The sequence below is a fragment of the Bos indicus genome, chromosome 11, assembly GCF_029378745.1.
Source record: "Bos indicus isolate NIAB-ARS_2022 breed Sahiwal x Tharparkar chromosome 11, NIAB-ARS_B.indTharparkar_mat_pri_1.0, whole genome shotgun sequence".
Classification (NCBI taxonomy): Eukaryota; Metazoa; Chordata; class Mammalia; order Artiodactyla; family Bovidae; genus Bos; species Bos indicus.
Genome location: NC_091770.1, coordinates 72,057,709 through 72,082,304, shown reverse-complemented (window position 1 = coordinate 72,082,304; position 24,596 = coordinate 72,057,709). Strand labels below are relative to the sequence as shown.

The 24,596-nt window shown below is 45.8% G+C and overlaps 2 protein-coding genes across 4 annotated transcripts; both read right to left on the bottom strand.

Moving 5' to 3' along the window:
* Nucleotides 1-61: 61 nt before the first annotated feature.
* ZNF513 (zinc finger protein 513) lies at nucleotides 62-3,686 on the bottom strand. 3 transcript variants are annotated; one of them, XM_070798954.1, is made up of 5 exons: nucleotides 3,290-3,538; nucleotides 2,886-3,047; nucleotides 1,324-1,908; nucleotides 557-1,233; nucleotides 62-345 (listed from the first exon to the last, which is right to left on the bottom strand). In XM_070798954.1, exons 1-5 carry the CDS (start codon nucleotides 3,342-3,344, stop codon nucleotides 289-291), a joined length of 1,536 nt encoding a protein of 511 aa, XP_070655055.1. In that variant the 5' UTR covers nucleotides 3,345-3,538; the 3' UTR covers nucleotides 62-288. The 3 variants fall into 3 exon arrangements, with proteins under 3 accessions (XP_070655055.1, XP_070655056.1, XP_019826085.2); XM_070798955.1 differs by lacking the exon at nucleotides 3,290-3,538 and adding an exon at nucleotides 3,574-3,686 and having other exon boundaries at nucleotides 62-1,233; XM_019970526.2 differs by having other exon boundaries at nucleotides 62-1,233; nucleotides 3,290-3,536.
* A 369-nt stretch (nucleotides 3,687-4,055) lies between these two features.
* Nucleotides 4,056-24,588, bottom strand: PPM1G (protein phosphatase, Mg2+/Mn2+ dependent 1G). The gene is made up of 10 exons (XM_019970525.2): nucleotides 24,251-24,588; nucleotides 9,518-9,587; nucleotides 8,966-9,051; nucleotides 8,462-8,594; nucleotides 7,354-7,769; nucleotides 6,637-6,771; nucleotides 6,071-6,305; nucleotides 5,587-5,716; nucleotides 4,974-5,076; nucleotides 4,056-4,662 (listed from the first exon to the last, which is right to left on the bottom strand). The coding sequence occupies exons 1-10, from the start codon at nucleotides 24,368-24,370 to the stop codon at nucleotides 4,459-4,461; spliced, it is 1,632 nt and encodes a 543-aa protein (XP_019826084.1). The 5' UTR covers nucleotides 24,371-24,588; the 3' UTR covers nucleotides 4,056-4,458.
* Between the last annotated feature and the right edge of the window lie 8 nt (nucleotides 24,589-24,596).

Sequence of the window (24,596 nt, the reverse complement as noted above, 5' to 3'; positions counted from 1 at the left end):
CTGCTGTGCTAAGGGTGAGCCTGAGCCGTGCTTGTCGCTGCCAACTCAGCATAGACATGGCTTTGTTAGTGTTTCCTTTATTATAAAGCACTGAAATAAGTTAAATAAACAGGTGTGAGGCTGGACAGTCCCCCAGCCAGTTCCTCCACTGCCCCTGGGAGCAGTGGAGATGAATACAGGGCCCTTCTCACTGAGCTGATGAAGTGCATCAGTCAAGGCAAGGCCCCCTGGTCCATATGGGTCCCCTGCCCATGGGGTTTGGGCTGGTCCATACAGTGCCTAGGTGAGTCAGTGTGGAGCCCCCTGGCCAGCGGGGGAGGAAGGAGAAGGTGGCTTCTGGTCCGTCTGTATAAAACACAGGAGGGTCAGGACTACTGCATGGAGCCCTGGGACAGAAGGACCTAGTTCAGGGTGAGTCTGTATGGAGAGCTCGGCTACTGGTGGCGCCCAGGGCTGTCGGGCCCCGAGAGCTCAAAACTGGGGGAGGACTGTGAGGTGGGGCCCAGCCCTCAGAAGCAGAGAGGCCAGGCCCTCCCGCCCCGCCATGGCCATGCACCTTCTGGTGGCGCTTGTAGTTGTCCCAGTGGCCCGTGGTATAGGCGCAGGTGGCACAGCGGAAGGGCTTCTCGCCTGTGTGCCGCAGCATGTGGCGTTTGAGGTTCATACTCTGATTGCAGCTGTAGTTGCAAAGGCTACACCGAAAAGGTTTGTCCCCAGAGTGGATCCGACCATGACGTTTGAGGTTGGCCAGGTTACCACAGGCATAGGGGCAGAGGGGGCACTTGTAGGGTTTCTCTCCCGTGTGGACGCGCTGGTGCCGTTTCAGGTTGTCCAGGTGAGCAGAGGCATAGGGACAACGGGCACAACGGAAGGGCTTCTCACCACTGTGCGTCTTCATGTGCCGAGCCAAGTGGTTGGGATAATGAGTGGCAAAGGGGCAGAGGCTGCAGGCGAAGCCTTTGTCACTGGGGCCCTGGGGTCCCCCACTGGCACTACCGCCAGTCTCTCCTCGCATGCAGCGCCCACACGTGGCTGCTCCCAGTCGACTGCCCTCCCCCTCCTCCAGCTCTTGCCCACAGTTCCGGCAGGTCCAAGCGAACAGCAGCTCTGGCAGTGGTTCTGACCCAGTCCCACACAGGCCTTCCCCTTCACCCCGCAGCTGCCCACAGTCCGGCAGGAAGCTGGCACCGCCTGGTGACACATGGAGGCTCAGATCTGGAAGCAGCAGGGCATCTGTGGGGACAGTGAGACCTGGGCTATGAACACAGGTACCCCCTAAGGCCACCCACCCGTGTCCCAGGTCCTTTAGTCCTGGCTTTTTACCTTCGGGTCGCCGAGGCACTGCCCCCTCCTGCTCTGTGGGACTGGGAGGCCGGGCAGGACGTGGAGCACAGCAGCGGAAGCCACAGGTCGGGCAGGGAGGGGTGGGGGGCCCTGCATGGGTGCGCTGATGCCGCCTCAGGTTGCCCAGGCTGCTGCAGGCAAAGGGGCAGTGGGGACAGCGGTAGGGCTTCTCGCCAGTGTGGGTGCGGGTGTGTCGTGTCAGGTTGACGAGCTGGGCTGAGGCGTAGGGGCAGCGGCCACAGCGGAACGGCTTCTCCCCGCTGTGTGTCTGCATGTGCCGCTTCAGGTGGCTCGAGTAGTGGGACACGAAGGCGCAGAGGCGGCATGAATACAGTAGACGTGGGGGCAGCGGAGGCCCCCCACCCGGTCCTGCCCCACAACACGGCCCCTCACCTGTGGGCCCCCCACACAGCTGGCAGGCTGGGCCTGGCCTCTCACCCCTGGCCTCCCCTGGACCCCTGGTTGGCTCCTCAACTTCACTCTCCGCACTTAGTGCGCGGCCGCCCCCAGACTCGTCGTCGCTCAGCCCGTAGGGAAGCCCAGGCCTGGCCCCCAGAGAGTCTCCTGGTGAGACAGACAGAAGAGACATCAACACAGGGCAGAACCAGACTCAAAACTCCCTTTTTCTCACTTGTAGCCTCACCACTTGCTGGGCTCCACCCTTCTCTTCAATTCAGTGACCCTAAACAATCAACATGAATTAGCTACCTCTGAGCCTGGACTAACCCAGTGATGACAGAGTTGTACATAGGTTCATGGAATGGAAGAAAATGTGTGGTTCACAGTGGACCACCGATTGAAATCAATCAACAAGTAATTCTTGGGATAAGAAAGCAAAAATACACAAGGCAAAGGCCTGAGACGTTTTTCTAATTCATCCATCAGTGAGGACTCAGTTTTTAATTTATAATCAGCTCCATACTACCTCAAGAGGCAAAATTTGGAGTGAAGAAGAAACAAAGTAATGCGTGTAATACTACTTCTAAGCCTAAAGGATGGATTCCCTTTTATGTGGATCCCTTCAATGACTTTCAAAAGCATCTTCCAGAAGTGACATTAAGTGGATAGATAAGTAGTGCAGCAACTTAGGATGGGGTGATGCTAAGATCACAGGGAAGACTGTGAAGGATATTTGAGGGTAGAGATTAAAACCTCAGTACAAAAGGAGTTTATGTTGCAGGTGAAATGGAGTCAGAAGTACCAGCATGAATGAGGTTGCTTCCCTAAACCTCTTAAACTCCTAATGAATGAATGGGCTAGGGAGCAAGACAAGGTTATTAAAAGGGCATTTACTTGTAGTCAGTCGCTCTTTGTGATTCCTCCACTGTACTATTCATAACATCTTTGAACCAGGCCCCAAAACTTCACATCAACAAAGTGAAGGACCATCAGACAAATGAAGAAATCTAGCTCAAATCTAAACTTAAACTAAACCAGTCGCACTGGCAGGAATGCGTGTTTTGCTCACAAGCACTAAACCTAACCCACCTTCTAAAGGCTGGGGTTCCAGTGGTCACTTTCTTAAGTGCCCCCAAACCCACCTTCAGAGTCTCTCTCGAAGCCCATGAGCTGGTCGCTGTTGCGGTCACCTTCCTCCTCTTCCTCTTCCTCCTCTTCTTCAAACTCCAGATCCTGGCCTAGTAGCAAATCACTCTCCAATACCAGGGCCCCGGGTCCTTCGTCGAGGGAGTCTTCGGTATCCACTGAAGAGGGGAGGGAGCTTGTAGATTCTCCCTCAGGAACCGAGCCCATCATCCGCACCCGGGCAGACAACCCTCACAGACCGTGCTTCCCGCACTCGCAGACCCTCTAGGGTACCTTGATGGGAAGCTAGGAGTCCAGATCGCCCACCCCATCCCTCAGGAGTCGCCCTCCACCCAGACCTAAACCCTCGCCACTGACCCCACCCCCGCTCTTCCCCACCTCACGGCCCCTGACCCCTGACCTTTGACCCCCTCGCATTTCACGGGCTGCGGGTGGCTTTGCTTCCTTCGGGGCATCGTGACCGGCTCCAGCCCGACGCGCCTCCGGCCTGCGGCCGCCCGGCCCCGCCCTCTAAATTCGGCCCGCCCGCCCTTCCTCTCAGGGCCCGCAGTCAGCCCCCATACAACGGCGCGGGCCCCGGGCAGCCCCCGGCCCTGGCCCCGGCGCCCAGCTCAGGCCCCTCCCGCCGCCGCCGCCGCGTCCATTCATGGAGCCCCCTACCCCCCTACGGAGACCAGCTGGTACCTCCGTACTCGCTTCCGCTTCCGCTGCCGCAGAGCCACACGGGACACGTAGTCCGTGAAAAGTAGAAGCAGCTAAAGCGTCCACAGTGTGACCAGGAAGTGATTGTGACGAAAGCAAGCGGAAGAGCCAGTCAGGAATCAGGTGGAACCTGGCCGGCAAGGAGGGCAGGTCGAACCCAACCCCTAGCTTTAGACTTAAAGGCCACCAGCCTTTGACTCCTCGCAGGAGGAACAAGGAAATCATTCCTAACTCTAGGAGGGGGTGAGAAGAGCTGCGACAGCAGGCCAGCCTGTCAGCAGCTCAGGGAGTTAGAATACCCAGGCTGCTTCTCCCCAGCTTACACTACAGGCAGGCAGGCGCGCGCGCGTGCACACACACACACACGCACGCACGCACGCACGCACGCGCTAGCTGTTAAAGTACGGAGCCAGGGCACCCTGGGTGAGTGAAGATGGCAATAGAGAAAAAAAGGACACCATGGGCACGATTAGGTTTTGGCCTTTAGTCTGAAAAAGTTGATTGAAAGTGTACAACAGAGAGCAGGTGCAAGCGGCTAGGGGCCATGGAGCCGCCAATAAAAAAGAATGTCCTTAAATAAAGTTCACAGAGTAAAAACCAGAACCACCAGTCCTTCCCTCCAACACAACAGAGCACAGGCACAGAACCGGTGATGAGCCCCAAGGAGCAAGGAGGCTGGGGAGGACAGCAGAGGCTCCCAGGCTGCTGTGTGGAGGGAGAGCCTTCTTTGGAATGGGCTGAGCCAAGCCACCCAGCTCTCCCTGCACACCTGATAACCACTGCTAAGGCTAAAGGAAAAAGACAAAACTCAGTCTCAGTCTGGAGGGCTCAGAAAACAGTCTAGGTGGGCAGAGATCTGGACAACCGCTAGTCCCGCTTGGCCTTCTTCTTGTCACTGTTGCCATTTTCTTCAGCCCCCTCGGTAGACAGCACCTCCTCCAGTTTCCGCTTGCCACTCTCTGGCTGAGGCGCTGCTGTATTTCGGGGCTTGAAGCAAATGATGATGCAGGTCATGTTGTCACACCCTGTACCGTCCCCAGAAGTGTCTGGTGCCAGGCATTGATCCAGCAGCTACAAAAGGGAAGGGGCAGCTCAGCTGCAGGGTTTGAAAACTTTCTGGGAACCTAAAATCTTAGAGGGCTGGCCTTGCTGAGACAGGGTGGCAGAAGGAAGGGAACAGGCAACAGGTGCCACAAAACAGGCTACATGCTAGTCCATAAGGCATAAGGATAAGTCAGGGAAATGAGGGAAAGTGGATCTTTCTAGTCAGAGTTTAGTATGTCAGTAAATAGTGATATTCCCAGGCTCTGATTTTAACTCAGGCTAAAAGAGAAAATTTTGGATACACAAACCAGACACCCTCTTTCCACCCTGGGACTTACCTCTTCCACAATGGATGACAGTAACCGAAGCTCCCCATTTTCATCGCGCTGGCTGATCTTCGATTGAATAAAGTCTATAACTTCCTGGCTGCTCATCACATTCCTGGGGTCATAAACAACAGTAAGAATCTTTTTTAGTCCCACCAAGGCAGAGTAGAAGAATATGGATAGAGGTGACAAATGCCCCATGTGTGCGTGCTGAGTTGCTCAAGTGTGTCCAACTCTTATGGACCCACCAGGCTCCTCTGTCCATGGCATCCTCCAGGTAAGAATACTAGAGTGGGTTGCCAATATCTCTTCCAGGAGTATCTTCCCAAACAAGGGATTGAACCCGTCTCCTGCACTGACAGGTGTATTCTTGACCACTGCGCCACCTGGGAAGCCTGACAGATGCCCCAGGCCAATGTAAACACCCACAGAGACTGCTGTCAGCTCTGCCTTCTGCTTGGGGATCTTGACACCAAGTTGCCTATATAGGCTCTAATTTTAGAGCAATCCGAGAAAAAGGGCGGACTACAGTCATTAGTAAGAAGATAAAGAAGCTCAGAGCCCCACATGAGAAGTAACGCTGCAGGGAAAAAAGGGAATTTTAGGGTGTTCTGCCAGTGCTCACCATATGCCATCACAGGCAATGACCATAAACTCATGATCATCTGTGAGAGTCAGCACCTTGATGTCAGGAAGGGCCGAAATCATCTGTTCCTCTGGTGGCAAGTTCTTGTTTCTCTTGTAAAAGTGGTCTCCTGAAGTAATGGAATGGTTGGTTGATGAGTAAGTAGTCTGAGCACCTCCCACAGATTTGTGTTTGAGGCCAGTCAAACCCTGTCATTCATTTCTATTCTTTACAAAGTTCTATTATCTAGTGGCATGAAGTGAGTTCTAATTTTTCTGGTTTCAGGCCTGTCTTTAGGTCAGTCCCTAACCTGTCTTTTTCAATACCTATCTTACCTATTTCACAGAGATGTTTAAGGGACACAGACAGTAGATACAAAAGTAGTTTGAAAAATAAAAGAGCTATGAAGGTTAAAGTTTGCTATAGGCGTCTGGAACACAGAACAAGACCCCAGAAGTCTTTCCCATAGTTTCTTGGCACTTACCAATGGCTCTGGAGAGGTTGAGGCCACCGTTGACTCGCCCATCCATGGTAACCTTGCCCCCAGCATTCTTGATGCGTGCTAGCTCCACTTCATCCTCCGGTTTGTGGTCATAGGACATGTCTAAAGCTTTGCCGGCCTCAGACACCACACAGCGGGAGTCTCCTGCATTGGCTACAATCAACTGCTTCCCTCGTATCAGAGCCACCACTGCTGTTGTACCACTGTCAGAGCCAGGCTTAAAAGAAGAAAGGGAGCATCATAGGAGCTCCTGGATAACAGTTCTTATCATTCTCCTGTATTTTCTCCTCTCCCTAGGACCACCAAGAGGGGTTTAACAGACAGGAGGAGCACAGATTTAATCTTTCCAGAAACTACAGCATGCTCTCCCCCTTTTCTGAGACAATTCTACTCAAAAGACCTAGTTCCCCTTGTAGAGTAAATCCCCCCATGACCACTGACTTCAGTGCTAAGACAGAAAGGGGACCCTTCTCCCAAAATCTCAGAGAACTCACCACACCTAGCCTCTTGGCTTTCTCAGACTCACTGCACACCCTCTCCCCACACACCTCCTCTTTGCCTTCCATCCCAGGCACCATCATCTCTTCTTCTTCATCATCCTCTTCAGCCTCCTCAGTGTCATCCTCGTCTTCCTCATTCTCTGCCTCTTCACTGCTGTAGCCATCTTCTTCCTCACTGCATTCCTGCCAGAGGGACGACCCCAGGCTACTGAGGCTGGGGTGACCCCCTTGCCCCTCCCCCTAACACACTCAGAACCAAGAGGCCTTTACTGAACACAGATTCTCAAAACACTAGTAGATGCATATATATAAGATCCTGATGGAAAAATGTGGTGGAAGGGAGAGAGGGCTAGCATGGATATACTGGTTTCCTGAACTAGGTTCAGTGGTCACTAGCAGGAAACCTTGGACAAGGCCAGGGCTGCTAGCCAAATGCACCTTCCAGCAACATGACCAGAGAATAAGCTGCCCAGAAAAAAGAAACACCCAACTATCCAAAAGGAACACCATCTTGTTATCTCTCTAGGAGACAGACTCTGAAAGGCTAGAACTAAATCTATTTGTTACAATGTCAACAAAAGAAGAGGTAAGAGGGCGCTAATGGTACCTGTGTTAGCAGAGATAATGAATTTTTAAAAAGCTTAAACTATATTTGCCGGATGCTGTCAAAATAGGAGACAGAAAAGAGTAGAAAGCAATTATGCACGGCGATCAACCAGGCCCTCTCTGCAACTTCAGCATCTGTCTGACCCCATGGGCCCTTACCTCGCTGTCTTCCTCTTCCTCCTCCGCCTCATCTGACTCATCCTCACTGTCCTCAAAGAACTTGGACTTAGCAACTCGAGGCAGCTTGTCGGAGGCTGAAGAGCAGGAAGGCCCAGCCTCACCAGTGGGAGTGCCAGGCTCCCCACCTTGGCCTGCCTCAGTCCCACATTCCGAGTTGGAGGAAAGGCCTGTGTGAGCCTTGGCTGTGGGGCCATTTTCCTCTGCAGAAGTTTCCCTAGATGGGTCCTCAGGTCCTGCCTCCCCATTGAGGCCCTGGGACCCTGGTTCCTCGCCTGTCCCAGCTCCAGATTTGCTGTGGGGAGCACCCTTGTGACAGTTCTGCCCGTAGCGTGTCAGCAGCTCTTCAATAGTCATGGTAGCCTCTTCATGCAGCAGTGCAGCCTCCTCATTGTCCACTGCAGGGGAGATGCTACATCAGCGCCCCATGCCAGACTCCTCCGGGAAGCAGTCCCTTACTACCTCCACGGCCCTTGTGACCTGAGTTCCAACTTACTTGCCCACCACCTCCCCTTCTCAAGTAGCTCCTGTCTCTTATCACAACTCAGAAAAACAGCCCTTTGCTTCCTTTTCCTCAACCAACATTAGCCTCCAGATATTTCCTTTGGTCTTTGTGTTTCACTCCCTTCTTAGTCAAAGGAATACTAGTCACTGTATGTGTCACCTATCACCTCTCGTGTTTTATGGGTAAGCTGGAAACCCTATTCTGACTGAGGACCCAGGAAGTCCACAACGCCAGTCCAGGCCTAGGGCCCAGGCTTAATGACTGGCTGGTATGGCTAACAGCCGTTCCAATCTTAAAAGAAAAGATCACATAAACATTAAAGGAACCAGAAAGACCCCATCACAATGACAAAAGATAATGTATACAAAAATGCTTACAACTACAACACTATGAACTCAACAAAGGTTAATCCTCTCTCTCCTGTTCATTACCACCTGTAGTACAGGGGATTCTTTAACATACAGGGGATTTCCCAGTTCTCAAGGAAGCCATCTTCTCTCAGAGTTGACACGTAATTTATATGTATATTAAAGAACAGTTCTTTAATATGCCGATTTCCTCTCAAACAAAAGGTGCCACACTCACCATCATCTTCATCAGCAACTTTTTCTTTTTCATCCTCGTCTTCAGTGGGTCGCCCTGCAATCTGTGCCAGCTCCTTAATGACTTCCTCAGTGGTTAGCTTGGCATCAATAGCCAAGAAGGCATCTTCCAAAGCCTAAATATAACCAAAATAGTATAAAGCCAAGTGTAGAAAAACTATGCAGGTACAAAATGAATTGCCTATACACAATCCTGGGCACAAGAATGGGATGCAAATCAGAGTGATCCACCAAGCTGTGAGATAACTCAGAGACAAACAGTTCAGAGACTTGGGAATCAATACGACACTCTAAAAAGGACCAAGTGGGAATAAGCTCATTTTAGGCACAGAATTCTTTTAAGAAATTAGGTACAGAATTCTTTAAGAAATATAGTAAGAAGCAGCTGGGTAGCAATCAAAAAAGAAAAGCCAAGGATGGGGGGTGGGGGGGGGAGAAAAAGAGAAAGTCTGCAGAAGTGGACAAGGAACAGTGTGGGAAGACAGACCTTCTGTAGCTTGCCTTCTTTGTAGGCCTTCTGATCTTTGATGATATCAGGAAGATATTTGGCACAGTACAAGGCAACTTCCTCCCCTAGAAGAAAGGTAAAGTCACCCAGAGCACAGCTTTGCACACACAGAAAGTGATACAATATCAACACACCAGTGAATCCCAAAGCTTAAGGAGATGAATATCTTAGCACATCTGAAACCTATCTGAACGACAATGTTTTGGGATGTTCTGACCAAGAAAATGGATTTCACCATCACCTCTCTCGGGGCTATGTTAATACTGCCCATGTGTTTTCTCACCTGTATACTTAGTTTTCAGTGAAAAAGAGACAAATGTTAATATAGGGAAAGGCTTCTTGTATTAAAACAAGGCCTGGTGAGATTAAGAACAAATCAAATATCCTACTGGGAAGAAGGAATGGCAGAATAGAGAAAAACAGCACTAGGCAGGAAATGGTATCTGAGGACCAGAACTCTGGAAAAGAAAAGAACAAAGGACCTGGAACTGGGGTTCCCAGAATGTTACCAATACGATCTGCTAAAGTTACCTCCATGTCCATCATAGACAGAAAACATGGCTGTCTCACTGTCCAGCTCAGGAATACAGTTGTGAGCATCCTACGAAAAAGAGCATAATTAGCATTTCTTAAGGTCAAAGGATATTCTTCCTTGTGCATCTCAGGTCAGAAGGGCTGCCTTCACATCTTAATCTCACTAAACCCTTCCCTGGCTGACCTACATGGCCTAGAAACAAGAAAGGAAGATGGGATGATAAGAACAGCACAAGGGTGGGAGAAAGGAAGCGGGGAGGAAGGAGGGAAGGGAGGGAGAGAGCAAAAGGAAAGGAAGGCGAGAGGGAAGAAGGGAAGAGATGAATCAGGTCACTACCTCTGCAGTCTAGCAGCCTCAGCCTAGGAGATCTCAGTCTCAATGGCAGAATGTTTGGCTGCTGGAACTCTAGACCTGACCCTTTTGGATTTGTGGCAACTATGGGAAGAACCAGAATAAAGGATCTTTAAATTCACTTCCAGACCCATTCTATGACAGTGAACTTCAAGGAAGAAAATGATAGGGAGGACAGCAAAAAGTGACAAAGTGACCCGAGATCCTTACCTACTTGCAAAATTTCTAGGAGAAGCCTAAGACAGCCTGAGTGGAAGCATCCCCACCCCACTTCCCACCCCCAGAAAAGCACCATCAAAACAGATTACCCCACCAGGCTAGGTAGAGGATACAGTTACAAAAGAAAATCTTTCCAACAAATAGTTATTAAACTACACTGTATGCAGTACTTGTTCACTTTCCCAGGTGGCTCAGTGGTAAAGAATCCGCCTGCTGATTAAGGAGACGTGGGTTAGATCCCTGGGTCGGGAAGATCCCATGCAGAAGGAAATGGCAACCCACTGCAGTATTCTTGCCTAGATAATCCCATGGACAGAGGAACATAGAGGGCTATAGTCCATGGGGTCACTAAGAGTCGTCCCACCTCCCACCCCCAGCTGGAACTGAGACATCATTTAATTCTGAAGGCACAGCACATCTGAAAAGAAATTTGCAATGGTCTTATAGGTATATTCTCTACAGACAAAAAGGATGTAACTATTTATTCTGATTAATTAGTAAAGTTAATAGTTCTCCTTTGTCTTTCAGGTATTTAGTATTTACATTTTTAAAATTATATTGATAGAGGAAATCTGAGTGTATCAGTTCTGCTGTCCCTAAAATAAGACTATGCTGTCATTATACAAGTCTGCTAGAAAATTAAACTTAGGGTTTTAAGACAGGCAAATGAAAAGGAGGGACTCTTTTATTTCCCTCTGATTGTCTCCAGGAGAAAGGGCCCCAGAAGCTAATGGGCATCCTCAGAAGGCCTTTGATGACCTGTGTGGTCATCGACACAACTGCCTCTTAGCCTCATCCCTGAGATCTGGAGAACCCCACACCAAAGTCATCTTCCTCCTCTCCCCGACTTTACCAACGACTCTACCACCAGCCATGCTGACCTACCCATCCCTCTAAGCCAGGGTTTATCATACTGCCCCCTCCTCTCCTTTCACCAACATCTTTCTTGCCTTTTATGATTGTTTCTACAGTGGTTCTCAAACTTTAACGTGCCTAAGAATTCATTCATTCGTTCGTCCATTCATTCATTCAAATATTTGAGTATCCATTATGTGCCAAGATGTGCTGTGTCTGATTAGTTTCAGCAAAACAGCTGTGTCACATTAATGCTGATTTTAGTTCTGCTGATTTTGCAGTTTGGTTTGTTGGCATGGAATTTATGTCCAGGTCTATGTTTGTACACATTAAAGTAACAGTAAATTAAAATCATGTTAGTGAATACTGCTGCTGCTGCTGCTGCTAAGTCGCTTCAGTCGTGCCTGACTCTGTGCGACCCCATAGACGGCAGCCCATGAGGCTCCCCCATCCCTGGGATTCTCCAGGCAAGAACACTGGAGTGGGTTGCCGTTTCCTTCTCAAATGCATGAGAGTGAAAAGTGAAAGTCAGGTTGCTTAGTTGTGTCCGACTCCCAGCAACCCCATGGACTGCAGCACCAGGCTCCTCCGTCCATGGGATTTTCCAGGCAAGAGTACTGGAGTGGGGTGCCATTGCCTTCTCCAAGACCCACAAATACTGATTTCCTTAAAAAAAGAAAATCCATGGACAATCTCCAAGATATTTTGTTAAATAGAGCAAGCAAAGCATATAATAATGTATTTATTTAGTAAGCCGCTTTTTGTGTAAGAGGGAGTACAAGAATAGACATCTGTCTTCTCATACTTTAATACTACAAGGACACACAGAAAACTAATAAAAATAAACTGCATGAGGGTGCAAACAGATGAATGGGAGCAAGAGGGACCATGGGAATGTTCAGCTTTTCAAAAGTAAATTAAATGTCTTTTAATTGCACCTTTTTGGTAGAGGAGTTTAGCACTCTTCCTGTCTACTACTTCCCAGTGGACAAGAGAATCAACTGGTCTTTCTCTGTCCTGCAACACTATTCTAAATCACAACTGTATTGTCTCTTTTGAACCCACACCTCTATTTAAAAAATCTCTGACTTCTCATTGCTCCTCACAAGATCATGTGGTTTTGAAGCAGAAGATCTAGCTATCAGTGAACACTGGAAAAATAATTACCCTCTACAGTAATCAAATGGACATTAAAAAAAAAACAAGGAATTATCTTTTTGTGCAAATTAGAATGATGAAAAAGATTAACAGTATCCAGTAGTAATAAGAGTGAAGATAAAAACACATTCTCATACTCTGATCAATAGGAATATAAATTAGCAGTTTTCCTGGAAGGCAATTTGGTAATATGTATTAAAATGCACATGTCTTTTGATCTAGAAATTTGACTTCTAGATTTATGAGAGTACTAACAGAAGGATAAAAAGATACAAAGAATGCTCATTATAGCATTACTTACAGTAAAAAAAATAACCATCTAAATTTCCATGAATAGATCACAAATAGTACATCTCTCCAATGGAATATATGCAGTTGTTAGAAATGATGAATATGTGTTCATTTAGAAATGAGTTCACAACATATTAAGTGATAAAAAGCAAAACATAAATTATCTGTATGTAAGAAATCTGTAAGATTGCATACCAAACAGTGGAAAGTGAAATTTGGGTAATAATTATTTCTATAATATGGAATGAGAGTATCTGCATTATTCATATCCTCACAGGACAATCATGATGATGATGTAAAATGTGTAGAAATTCTTTGGAAACTGGGATGTAGTACTTAAGTATATACATGTATCCTGCTCTGAATGTTGTACCCGGTTCACATTTGTCTTCTCTCCTTTTGCTCAAAAAGGAATGCCCACAATAAAGATTCACTTCCTGCCTTAGGTTTGTTCTCCTCCACTTTTCAGTAAGGCTTTGGATCTCCATCACTTGGAACTGTTCTACCTTCTCTAATCACTTCAATTCCCCCCTTATATCTTCAACCATAGCCTCCCTATCTTTACCCTTGTCTTTCTGTCCCTTTCTGAGTCAGAGCTAAGCATTTCAACACTGTGTCTTAGCAATCTAGAAAAACTCATCCATCCTTGTATAACCCGACCAACTGCTTTCTTTACCCTTGAATCTGAGCCACTAAGTATTGCTAGTCATAAAAATGTCATGAAATCATGTTGACTGCAGTGACTACTTCCATTTAGAATTTTTTTCTCTATTCGCACTGACTCTTAAATATATGAACCACAGTTAGTCACAAACATTTTCCACACTACTCAAGTTCTCACGGATATTTTCTGTTCATTCTTAGCAGAAAATAGGTTTCCCTGGTGGCTCAGCAGTAAAGAATCTGCCTGCCAGTGAAGGAGACACAGGTTTGATCTCTAAGTAGGGAAGGTCCCCTGGAGAAGGAAATGGCAACCCACTCCAATATTCTTGCCCAGGAAATTCCACGGAGAGAGGAGCCTGGTGGGTGGGATACAGTCCATGGGGTTGCAAAGAATCAGATGGGACTTAGTGACAAAACAAGTTAGCAGATAAGCTAACCTCTTACTTTACTTAGATTGAGGTCTTATTTCAAGATATATCTCATCTTCCCTAGGAAGATTTCTAATTTCTCCATTGCAGTGTCTAACCTCTCCTTCATGTCTTCCTCAGAAGCAGTATTTCTTCTCTTTCTAGATTAACATTTCCTCTCAAACACAAACCCTTCTCCCTCAAGATCATATGTCACAGAACAGGCAATAACCATAACAGCAACCCAAACGGCCATTTTGCAGGCTTCATTCTCCCCAACCACTGTATGAAACTAAATAGTGCAAACCATGTCAGCTTTCTCAACAGTTCTCTTGGGTTCTGTGAAGAACTGTAATTCTATACCTCCAATTGTCTGTTTCCACAGGATGTCCCTTCTCCACCTCAAACTTAACATATGTAAACAGGAACTTAGCAGTCAGTCCCCCCCCCCACACACAAAAATCACAGCTTCTCCTACATGTCTTATTCCTGTGGATGGAATCTTAACTCTCCTAGGCAACACCTAGTATCAGTCCTCCCTGACTTCCATCTGTCAACATCTATCACTGAGTCCTGCTAACTTCCCCCTCATAACTATGATCCTGGATTACTTTACTCAATATTTTAACTCCTTTCCTGTCTCTACTCTCTATCTCCTGTAATCCAGCCCACATACATCCAGTTGCCAGATTAATCTCCCTAATGTGACGTTTTACTGTCGGGCCCTTCAGTGAACCCTACTGCATTAGACTAATTCCATACAACTTACTGGCAATTAAAGGCACTCAATAATCGTTTCTATTCATCTCCATAACCTATAGTCTCTTTAACTCATGCTGCTGCTAAGTCGCTTCAGTCATGTCTGATTTTGTGCGACCCCACAGACGGCAGCCCACCAGGCTCCCCCGTCCCTGGGATTCTCCAGGCAACAACACTGGAGTGGGTTGCCATTTCCTTCTCCAATGCATGAAAGTGAAAAGTGAAAGTGAAGTCGCTCAGTCCTGTCTGACTCTTAGGGACACCATGGACTACAGCCCACCAGGCCCTCTGTCCATGGGATTTTCCAGGCAAGAGTACCGGAGTCAGGTGCCACTGCCTTCTCCGTTTTAACTCATACCATTCCCCAAAAGAAACTACTCTTGACACTTTTGATACTATTACACTCTACCCTGGCATAGTAAGCATGCCTACCTCAATCTTTCCTCCTATCTCTTCTAATATTTTTCCTTCTCTCACTTTTCTCCTCCCCATTTGTTACCATTTATACTGTTTCCTAAAGGTCCAGTTAGTCTCACCACCTCCCAAGAGATCACACCAATACTCTGTGTGATCATTCCTCTTCTGAACTCTCTTTAATATTGACTGTATCAGTAATTTGGCATTCAGCATATATTATCTTGTATTGTTATCCAAATCCCATAGGGGAAAAGTGTTGTAGGTCCAAAACAGCATGAAAACAGGCTGTTTTACAAATATCTTAGGGATAACTCCTCCTTCGTTTACTATTCTAAACCTAGAGATGTGTCCTAACACGATAACCGAGATGATCTGAAAGAAATGATGTAGAATACACACAGGTCACCTGAATCAGGACTCTCAGGTCTTGCCTTATTAGATCATATATCACACAGCCCCTCTGACCATCTAGACAAACAATGGATCTGTTTTTAATAAACTCCTGCTTACCTTTCCTGTGGGCTTCCCTACTGGCTCAGACAGTAAAGAATCCACCTGCATGTGGGAGAGTTGGATTCGATCCCTGGGTTGGAAAGATCCCCTGGAGAAGGGAATAGCTACCCACTCCAGCAGAACTGCCTGGAGAATTCCATGGACAGAGGAGCCTGGCAGGCTACAGTCCACATGGTTGCATAGAGTCGGATACGACTGAGCAATTTTCACTTTCACTTTATTATTCTTAAGGTTACAAATACATCCATGAATGCTCCTTTGTTACTGGATCAACCATTTAGATTTCTGATACTTAAATTTATCTAAATCTTCGCAACTCAAGGAAAAAATTTTCAAAGTGGCTGGAAAGAGAACTACATTTTTTATTTTTAAAAGTCATGTATTACTGTCTGATTGTAAAAATCATATGCACGTATTACCACTGTGTTACAGACTGAATGTTTTATGTCCCCCCAACATTCATATATTGAAATTTCATTGGCAATGTGATGGTATTTAGAGGTGCAGACTTTGAGAGGCAATTAAGTCATGAGGAAGGAGCTCTCATGAATGAGATTAGTACTCTTATAATAAGAGACACCAGCTGAGTCCTTTGCCTTGTGAGGACACAGCTAAACACAGCCACTGTGAACTAGCACCAAGTGGGCCTTCTCCAGACAACTTGATCTTCATCTTCCCATTAGGGTCTCAAACAGGTATTGACACACCTATGTTCACAGCAGCTTTGTTCACAATAGCCCAAAAGTAGAAAAACTCACGTGTTCACCAACAGATGAATGAATTTTAAAAATGTGGTATATATGGGCCAAGGAATATCATTCAGCTTTAAAAAGGAAATTCTGACATATGCTACAACATGGATGAACCTTGAGGACATGATGCTAAGTGAAATAAGCCAGCCAGTACTTTGGTATCCAGAGCAGTGAAATTCATAGACAGAAAGTAGAATAGTAGTGGTTGCTAGGGGCTGGGGACGGGGGTGGGAGGGGGATGGGGAGTAGTTTAGTGGGTATAGAGTTTCAGTTTTGAAAGATGAAAAGAGTTCTGGAGACTGGTTGCACAACAAAGTGAATTTACTTAACACTACTGATCTGTATATTTTAAATGGTTAAGATGGCAAATTTCATGTTATGTGTATTTTACCAAACAAACTTCCTACCAAAAGCCCATGCTCAGATGGCATCACCAGTGAGCTCTACCAAATATTTAAAAAATTAGTATGAATTCTTCACAAACTCTTCCCAAAATAAAGAGGGGATAACACTTTCCAACTCATTCTATGAGGCCAATATTATTCTGATACCAAAACCAGACAGACATCACAAGAAAACTACAGGCTTAATACCATTAAGATAGTTCAGTCACTCAGTCGTATCCGACTCTTTGCAACCCGATGGACTGTGCTTCCCTGTCCATCACCAACTCCCGGAGCTTGCTCAAACTCATGTCCTCTGAGTTGGTGATGCCATCCAACCATCTTGTCCTCTGTCATCCCCTTCTCCTCCTGCCTTCAATCTTTCCCAGCATGAGGGTCTTTACTCATGAGTCAGTTCTTTGCATCAGGTGGCCAAAGTATTGGAGCTTCGGCTTCAGCATCATTCCCTCCAAAGAAATCCCAGGGCTGATCTCCTTCAGAATGGACTGGTTGGATCTCCTTGCAGTCCAAGGGACTCTCCAGAGTCTTCTCCAACACCTCAGTTCAAAAGCATAAATTCTTTGGCGCTCAACCTTCTTTATGCTCCAACTCTCACATCCATACAGGACTACCGGAAAAATCATAGCTTTGACTATACAGACTTTTGCCAGTAAAGTAATGTCTCTGCTTTTTAATATGCTGTCTGGGTTTGTCATAGTTTTTTTCCAAAGAGCCAAGCGTTTTTTAATTTCATGGCTGCAGTCACTATCTGCAGTGATTTTGGAGCCCAAGAAAATAAAGTCTGTCTCTGTTTCCATTGTTTCCCCATCTATTTGCCATGAAGTGATGGGACCAGATGTCATGATCTTAAGTTTTTTGAATGTTGAGTTTTAAGCCAGCTTTTTCACTCCCCTCTTTCACTTTCATCAAGAGGCTCTTTAGATAGCAATACTCATTAACTGATCTACAAATTCAGATTAAGCCCTATCAAAATCCCTGGTGCCTTCTGCAGTGAAACTGACAAACTGATCCTAAAGTTCATACAGATATACGAGGGACTCAAAAAGAAGAAATGAAAAAAAAATAGCTATAGTAACCAAGACAGTGTGGTACACAGATCAGTGGAATGGAATGAATAGTCCAGAAATAAACCCTTATACTTATGGTCAACTGTGCCTCTTGAGAAACCTGTATGCAGGTCAGGAAGCAACAGTTAGAACTGGACATGGAACAACAGACTGGTTCCAAATAGGAAAAGGAGTACGTCAAAGCTGTATATTGTCACCAGGCTTATTTAACTTCTATAAAGAGTACATCATGAGAAATGCTGGGCTGGAAGAAGCACAAGCTGGAATCAAGATTGCTGGGAGAAATATCAATAACCTCAGACATACAGATGATACCACCCTTATGGTAGAAAGTGAAGAGGAACTAAAAAGCCTCTTGATGAAGGTGAAAGTGGAGAGTGAAAAAGTTGGCTTAAAGCTCAACATTCAGAAAATGAAATTAAAAGACGCTTACTCCTTAGAAGCAAAGTTATGACCAACCTAGATAGCATATTAAAGAGCAGAGACATTACTTTGCCGACAAAGGTCTCTCTAGTCAAGGCTATGGTTTTTCCAGTGGTCATGTATGGATGTGAGAGTTGGACTGTGAAGAAAGCTGAGTGCCAAGGAACTGATGCTTTTGAACTGTGGTGTTGGAGAAGACTCTTGAGAGTCCCTTGGACTGCAAGGAGATCCAACCAGTCCATTCCAAAGGAGATCAGTCCTGGGTGTTCATTGGAAGGACTGATGTTGAAGCTGAAACTCCAATACTTTGGCCACCTCATTCGAAGAGTTGACTCACTGGAAAAGACCCTGATGCTGGGAGGGATTGGGGGCAGGAGGAGAAGGGGACGACAGAGGATGAGATGGCTGGATGGCATCACCGACTCGATGGACATAAGTTTGAGTAAACTCCGGGAGTTGGTGATGGACAGGGAGGCCTGGTGTGCTGTGATTCGTGGAGTCACAAAGAGTTGGACACGACTGAGCAACTGAACTGAACTGAACTTAAACAATGATGCCAAGATAATTCAAAGAGGGAAAAGAATAGGATCCTAAATAAATGATGCTGGGACAAACACATATCCAGATGCAAAAGTATGAAGGTGTACCCCTTCTTTACACCATACACAAAAATTAACTCCAAATGGATCACCTAAATGGACTTCATCAAAATTTAAAACTCTGGTGCCTAAAAGGTCACCAACAGGGGCTTCCCTGGTGGTCCAGTGGTTAAGACTCTGCAGGCTTCCATGGGGCACAGGTTTGATACCCGGTTAGGGAACTAAGATCCTGAATGCCTGCATGCCACTAAGCATGGCAAAAAAAAAAAAAAAAAGACAAAGGATATGAATAGACATTTCTCCAAGAATACCTAAATGGCCAATAAGCTCAAGGAAAGATGCCAAACATCATTAGCCATCACAGCAATACAATCAAAATCACAATGGAATATCATTTCACATCCATAAGAATGGCTATAATCAGGAGAAAAAAGCGCAACAGGTATAAGGAGGAGGTAGAGAAACTGACACCCTCATATACTGCTGGTAGAAATGTAAACAGAACCACCACTTTGGAAAGTAGTTAGGCAGTTCCTCAAAATGTTAAACATGGGAGTTACTATGCTATGCTATGCTATGCTATGCTATGCTAAGTCACTTCAGTCATGTCTGACTCTGCGCGACCCCATAGACGGCAGCCCACCAGGCTCCCCTGTCCCTGGGATTCTCCAGGCAAGAACAATGGAGTGGGTTGCCATTTCCTTCTCCAATGCATGAAAGTGAAAAGTGAAAGTGAAGTCGCTCAGTCGTGTCTGACTCTCGTGTCCGACTCTTAGCGACCCCATGGACTGCAGCCTACCAGGCTCCTCCGCCCACGGGATTTTCCAAGCAAGAGTACTGGAGTGGGGTGCCATTGCCTTCATTGGGGAGTTACTATATGACCCAGCAATTCAACTCCTAGATATACACTCAAAAGAAATAAAACCTATTTCCACACAAGTTTGAACATGATTGTTCATTGCATCATTGTTCAAATAAGTCAAAATGTGAAAATCCCAATGTCCATCAACTGATGAATAAACAAAATGTGCATACAATGGAAGATGATTCAGCCATAAAAAGGAATGAAGTAGTGATTGACTCATGTACAACCTGGATGACCGTTGAAATGTATACTTTAAATGGACATGGCACAATAAAGTTGTTTAAAAAGAACCTGAATATACATTTTCAAGGATTACACGTGATTAAAGCTGATATACTCCATCTCTGAACTAGATCTAGAGGGAAACAGAAAACTCCACTGTTATTGGTACTGAGATGACAATGTGTCACTAAACATCAGAGATGTTATTAGTTCAGTTCGAAAGATCTGTGCTTCCAGACAGCACAAATTTAACAATAGCTAATAACAGCAAGAACTACTAATCCGATCTTATTTCTACACTCAAATTCAAGCTGTACAATTCTAAGTAGATAACCCAATAGAGGGTGGTCAGGGGTTGAGAGTGGTATTAATTGCCAGAGGACTGGGCAATAGAAATAATTTATGTAAAATATTCTTGAAATCTTGAAAAATACATTCTGACTTTAACTTACGGCTGTTTTGAAAACTTATAAAGGAATAGTAGGAAACAACTTCTCTGTACTCAAGGGCATACATTTGATATCATTTCATACTATCTTTGAATTGTGAAGAAAAGGTACTGCATGCTGATCAAATGAAAAGAATGCCCTTCTATGAAAGTTGCTTAACCATGTCCTAGACAAAGGAATTCTGATCTGGTTCAATAAGTAAAAAGTGCTTTAAGTCACAGAGATGAGACGCTAATCTGAGGATCAAACAATAAATGCTCCTCAGCTTCAGATGCCCGCTCTTCAGTGGAAGCCCACAGCCTGTGATATTTCACTTTATATTCCTCCTATTAATATAATGATTGAAACTGTCATGCATGTAGCTTAAGAACTTTCTGCTCAACATTACTGCTAAGTCACTTCAGTCGTGTCCGACTCTGTGCAACCCCATGGACTGCAGCCCACCAGGCTCCTCCGCCCATGGGATTTTCCAAGCAAGAGTACTGAAGTGGGGTGCCATTGCCTCTCCGCTGCTCAACATTATGTACATTCAATTCTAGATGACCCACTCTGACCATTAATAAGCCAGCTTCTATATGGCAACAGCTATCCAACTCAAAATTATGTTATGCATTGATGCTGCCTTTAAAAGGGGGTAAATATAAGTGCTTATAATATACACATGCATACTATATATATATAAACATATACATCTTAACTTCCTAACTGGAAACAATCTTGTCACTTCAGAGACCCTCATAACCAAAAACTAAAATTACCCTAGTCTCTTTGACACCGGAAACTCAAGAGCCTTTCCATAAATATTTCTCAGGCACCCTTCCACAACATACCTGTTAACTCCCAAAATACAAGCTGGAATCAAGGTTGCAGAGAATAATATCAATAACCTCAGATATGCAGATAACACCACCCTTATGGCAGAAAGCGAAGAGGAATTAAAGAGCCTCTTGATGAAGGTGAAAGAGTGTGAAAAAGCTGGCTTAAAACTCAATATTCACCTTGGAGAAGGAAACAGTAACCCACTCCCAGTACTCTTGCCTGGAAAAGTCAATAGACAGAGGAGCCTGGAGGGCTACAGTCCATGGGGTTACATGGCTGAACATGCATGCATGAGGGTGGAGGGAGATGGGTTGGTAGCAATAAACTGGTAGAATTAAAAAAACAAAAAAACAAAAACTCAACATTCAAAAAACTAAGATCATGGTATCCGGTCTCGTCACTTCATGGCAAATAGATGGGGAAACAATGAAGACAGTGACAGACTTTCTTTTCTTGGGCTCCAAAATCACTGCGGACGGTGACTGCAGCCATGAAATTAAAAGACGCTTGCTTCTTGGAAGAAACCAATGACAAACCTAGACAGTATATTAAAAAGCAGAGATATTACTTTGCCACAAAGGTCTGTATAGTCAAAGCTATGACTTTTCCAGTTGTCATGTACAGATGTGAGAGCTGGACAATAAAAAAGGCTGAGTGCCAAAGGATTGATGCTTTCGAACCATGGTGCTGGAGAAGACTCTTGAGAGTCCCCTGGACAGCAAGAAGATCAAAACATTCAATCCTAAAGGAAATCAACCCTGAATATTCACTGGAAGGACTGATACTGAAGCTGATGGTCCAATACTTTGGCCACCTGATGCGAATGGCCGACTCACTGGAAAAGATTCTGATGCTGGGAAAGATTGAAAACAAGAGAGAAGGGGATGACAGATGATGAGATGGTTGGATGGCATCACCGACTCAATGGACATAAGTTTGAGCAAACTCCAGGAGATGATGAAGGACAGGAAAGCCTGGAGCGCTGCAGTCCATGCATGCAGTCGCAAAGAGTTGGATGCGACTGAACAACCACCACCACCACCAGCTTAAGGGTCCCTCCAAATCATGGAGAAGGAAGCAGGGAAGGGAACATCAACTGTAGTAATCTGATTACCCCTCCTCAAAACACCCTGGTTCCACAGAAAGAGGGGCTAGAGAGGGGCAGAAAGTATAAAATGCCAGCTACTGGTAGCTGCCATCTTGCCTCAAGAGAAGGGATAAACAGTACTCTCTAAGGCTGAATCTATGCATCAATCAGGATTTCAGTAACCTTTATTATGTGTGCCGCTATGATAAACTCACCTCAACTAAATCATTAGGACTAGGCAAATAAGGTTGATAGAATTAATAAACTGGTGGAATTAAGCCCCAAAGGTTAAGAGGAACAGGAGTATACTTTCTGAAAAGCTAAGAGGTAGCTCTTCACTCAAGAGGTTGAAGTCAAAGTTCTTTTCTTGCCATAGCAAAGAAACTATTATACTTTGAGAAAGGAAACAAAGCCAGAAGCAAATGTTATGGATGCAGCAGAACACGACCCCAAACAGGACATCAAGAGGATTTGATTAGGTATATTTAACTATTCAGACAAATGGAAATTCAGAACCAGCAAAATAAGATTTTAAAACCCTAAGTGGTTATCTCTCAGGAGGAAGATTAGGATTTAAGGAATAGTCTAGTAAGATTTCTACAAACCAAACAGCCTCTCATGAAACACTTATATTCCAATTACCAGAGAGAAACCAAAAATAAAAGGAAATGCCCTACAGAGAAGCAAACAGTACAGAATCATTGGACAAATGACTTGGAAAATTGAATATCCAAGCAACTCAATTCATGAAGAAAACTAGAAAGAATATCAGAGAAGTGGAAAAAAACCACAGCAGAGAGGAAAAGAGGAAAATACGGAATGAGAAACTCCAAGGAAAAGCCTTACTCTGAGACAGTCACCTCAAATCTTACAATATTAACAGAAAATGCCATAGAACCGGAACCCCAAATTACCAACTAACCCAAAAACAAGATTGACATTAAGCCTTTCCTTTCAAAGCTCCATCAAGACATTTCCACCAGCCAGATAATTACTTTTTTCCAAGCACCCAACTGAATTGGTAAGCTCCATACAGTGCACCACAGAGAAACATAAATGCTTTATTTCAGATTGACACAGATGAGAACGTGTCAAACAATTTCCATCCTACAGATTCTTTCCACCAAGGCACAGCTATCCTAATCTCTTTGGGCCTCAATTTCTAAGTTGTAAAATCTGGGAGCCAAACTTGGTGAGACGAACTATAGGATCCTCTCTGTTTTTCAAGATTTTACACCTAATGATAAAGTCTGCTAGAGGTATAAAATTTGAGTCTGAGAACAAACCATTTAAGTTTATGTTGTCATTCCAGAGCTAACCACAGGGAGGAGCGAGGGATTTGAAGAAATTCCCAAGGGAGACAGTATTTGGCTGCTACCTGAAGCCCACCTGGTTTAAGTGGATAAACCCTCCATTCCAGACATAATTAGAGCATTTCCCCGGCTCCTCTGCCTAGACCTCACAATACTCTTCACAAAAACAGGTCTTAACCATGTCTTTCTCCCTTTCCCTCCTACTACAGTTTTCTCTGTTCTCCTTTGTAGTTTCGTATCCATTTGCCCAACACTATTCTTTTTAATCCAGAATTTTTCCATTTTATCAACAGTGCAATTTTCTATAAAAGGATGTTTTCTGTAGATTAAGATTAAAAAAAGTTTTTTATAGAAAATAAAGGAAATTATAAACTACAACAAGCACAGGCAAATGACAACTACTAAGCTGTAGAGGTATTCAGAGTAAGAAAAAAAATAATTAGGCATAATTTTTAAAAAAATTAGAGTGACTGACACAATTCAAGTTTTCCAAAGGCTAGAAAAGGCACTGAGGGAAAAAACAAACGAGTGACAATTCTTGGAGGTCAAGTCAAACCTCTGAAATTAACATGTGGTGCCCAGAACCAGGCAACTAGGTAATATGCATTTGAAACAGACCATTTGCCTGGCTTCCTTTCACTGTCAAACTCCTCGTCCAGAAAGAGCTCTCATACCACATTTTTTCCTGAAGTACAGTCATTCACATGTATCCGCCTCTCCCGAGCAAAAGTCAATGGATAAACAGTCCCTCTCTTCTTTACTCCTACACTAAACCTCACACCGTTTACGAGCCTGGAAAGCTGGGTTGGCACGAGACGATGGCGCGAAGGCATGGGGAGGTCGGTCAGTTGGCGGAAGGTGCCTCTCCCCACATGGCTGAGCGCTCGCCGCCAAGCTGGCCACCGTCACACGGTCCCCTAGCACCGCAGGTCGTTCTCGGCCCCGGCCCAGCTCTCGCTGTCGCCTCACAAACTGCCGCTGCGGCCACAGCCTCCCGTTTAGGACCCTCCCCCGGGGATGACCCCATCCCCCCGCTCCCTTTCTCCGTCGGGTTCCCGCCCTGCAGCCGCCAGCCTATGGGCCCCTCCCGCCTCACCTCCATGGAGACGCGCCAGCCTTGCATGGCGGAGAAGCCGTAGGGCAGCGGCAGGCGCGAAGCGCCGACCCCGTCTCCAGAGCACTTCACCGTGTTGGGCTGAGAGAGGTAGGCACCCATGGCGGCGGCTGACCGGCGGCCTCAGGGGCAGGCGAACGAAGCGCGACCCGTGCCGGCGCTGGAGCCGGGGCCCCGGGTGCGCGCGTGGCAAGAACTAGCTAAACTGCACGGCCGACGCAAGGTACCGGTGAAAAGGCGCGAGGCGGGCCAGGAGGCGGTAACGGGACGGGAGCAGAGAGGGAGCGGAAGCGGAAACGGCGCCGCTTCAGACCCCGCCCGGCCGGCG

What these genes read in the sequence shown, in the direction of transcription:
- ZNF513 (XM_019970526.2), bottom strand. Translation starts at nt 3,344, where the DNA reads ATGCCCCGAAGGAAGCAAAGCCACCCGCAGCCCGTGAAATGCGAGGGG. An exon ending in GAAATGCGAGGGGGTCAAAG is followed by an intron (nt 3,048 to 3,289) that starts GTCAGGGGTCAG and finishes TCCCCTCTTCAG; the next exon opens with TGGATACCGAAGACTCCCTC. An exon ending in AGTGCCTCGGCGACCCGAAG is followed by an intron (nt 1,234 to 1,323) that starts GTAAAAAGCCAG and finishes CTGTCCCCACAG; the next exon opens with ATGCCCTGCTGCTTCCAGAT.
- PPM1G (XM_019970525.2), bottom strand. Translation starts at nt 24,370, where the DNA reads ATGGGTGCCTACCTCTCTCAGCCCAACACGGTGAAGTGCTCTGGAGAC. An exon ending in AGGAAGAGGAAGACAGCGAG is followed by an intron (nt 6,772 to 7,353) that starts GTAAGGGCCCAT and finishes TCCCTCTGGCAG; the next exon opens with GAATGCAGTGAGGAAGAAGA. An exon ending in TGTCATCCATTGTGGAAGAG is followed by an intron (nt 4,663 to 4,973) that starts GTAAGTCCCAGG and finishes TCCCTTTTGTAG; the next exon opens with CTGCTGGATCAATGCCTGGC.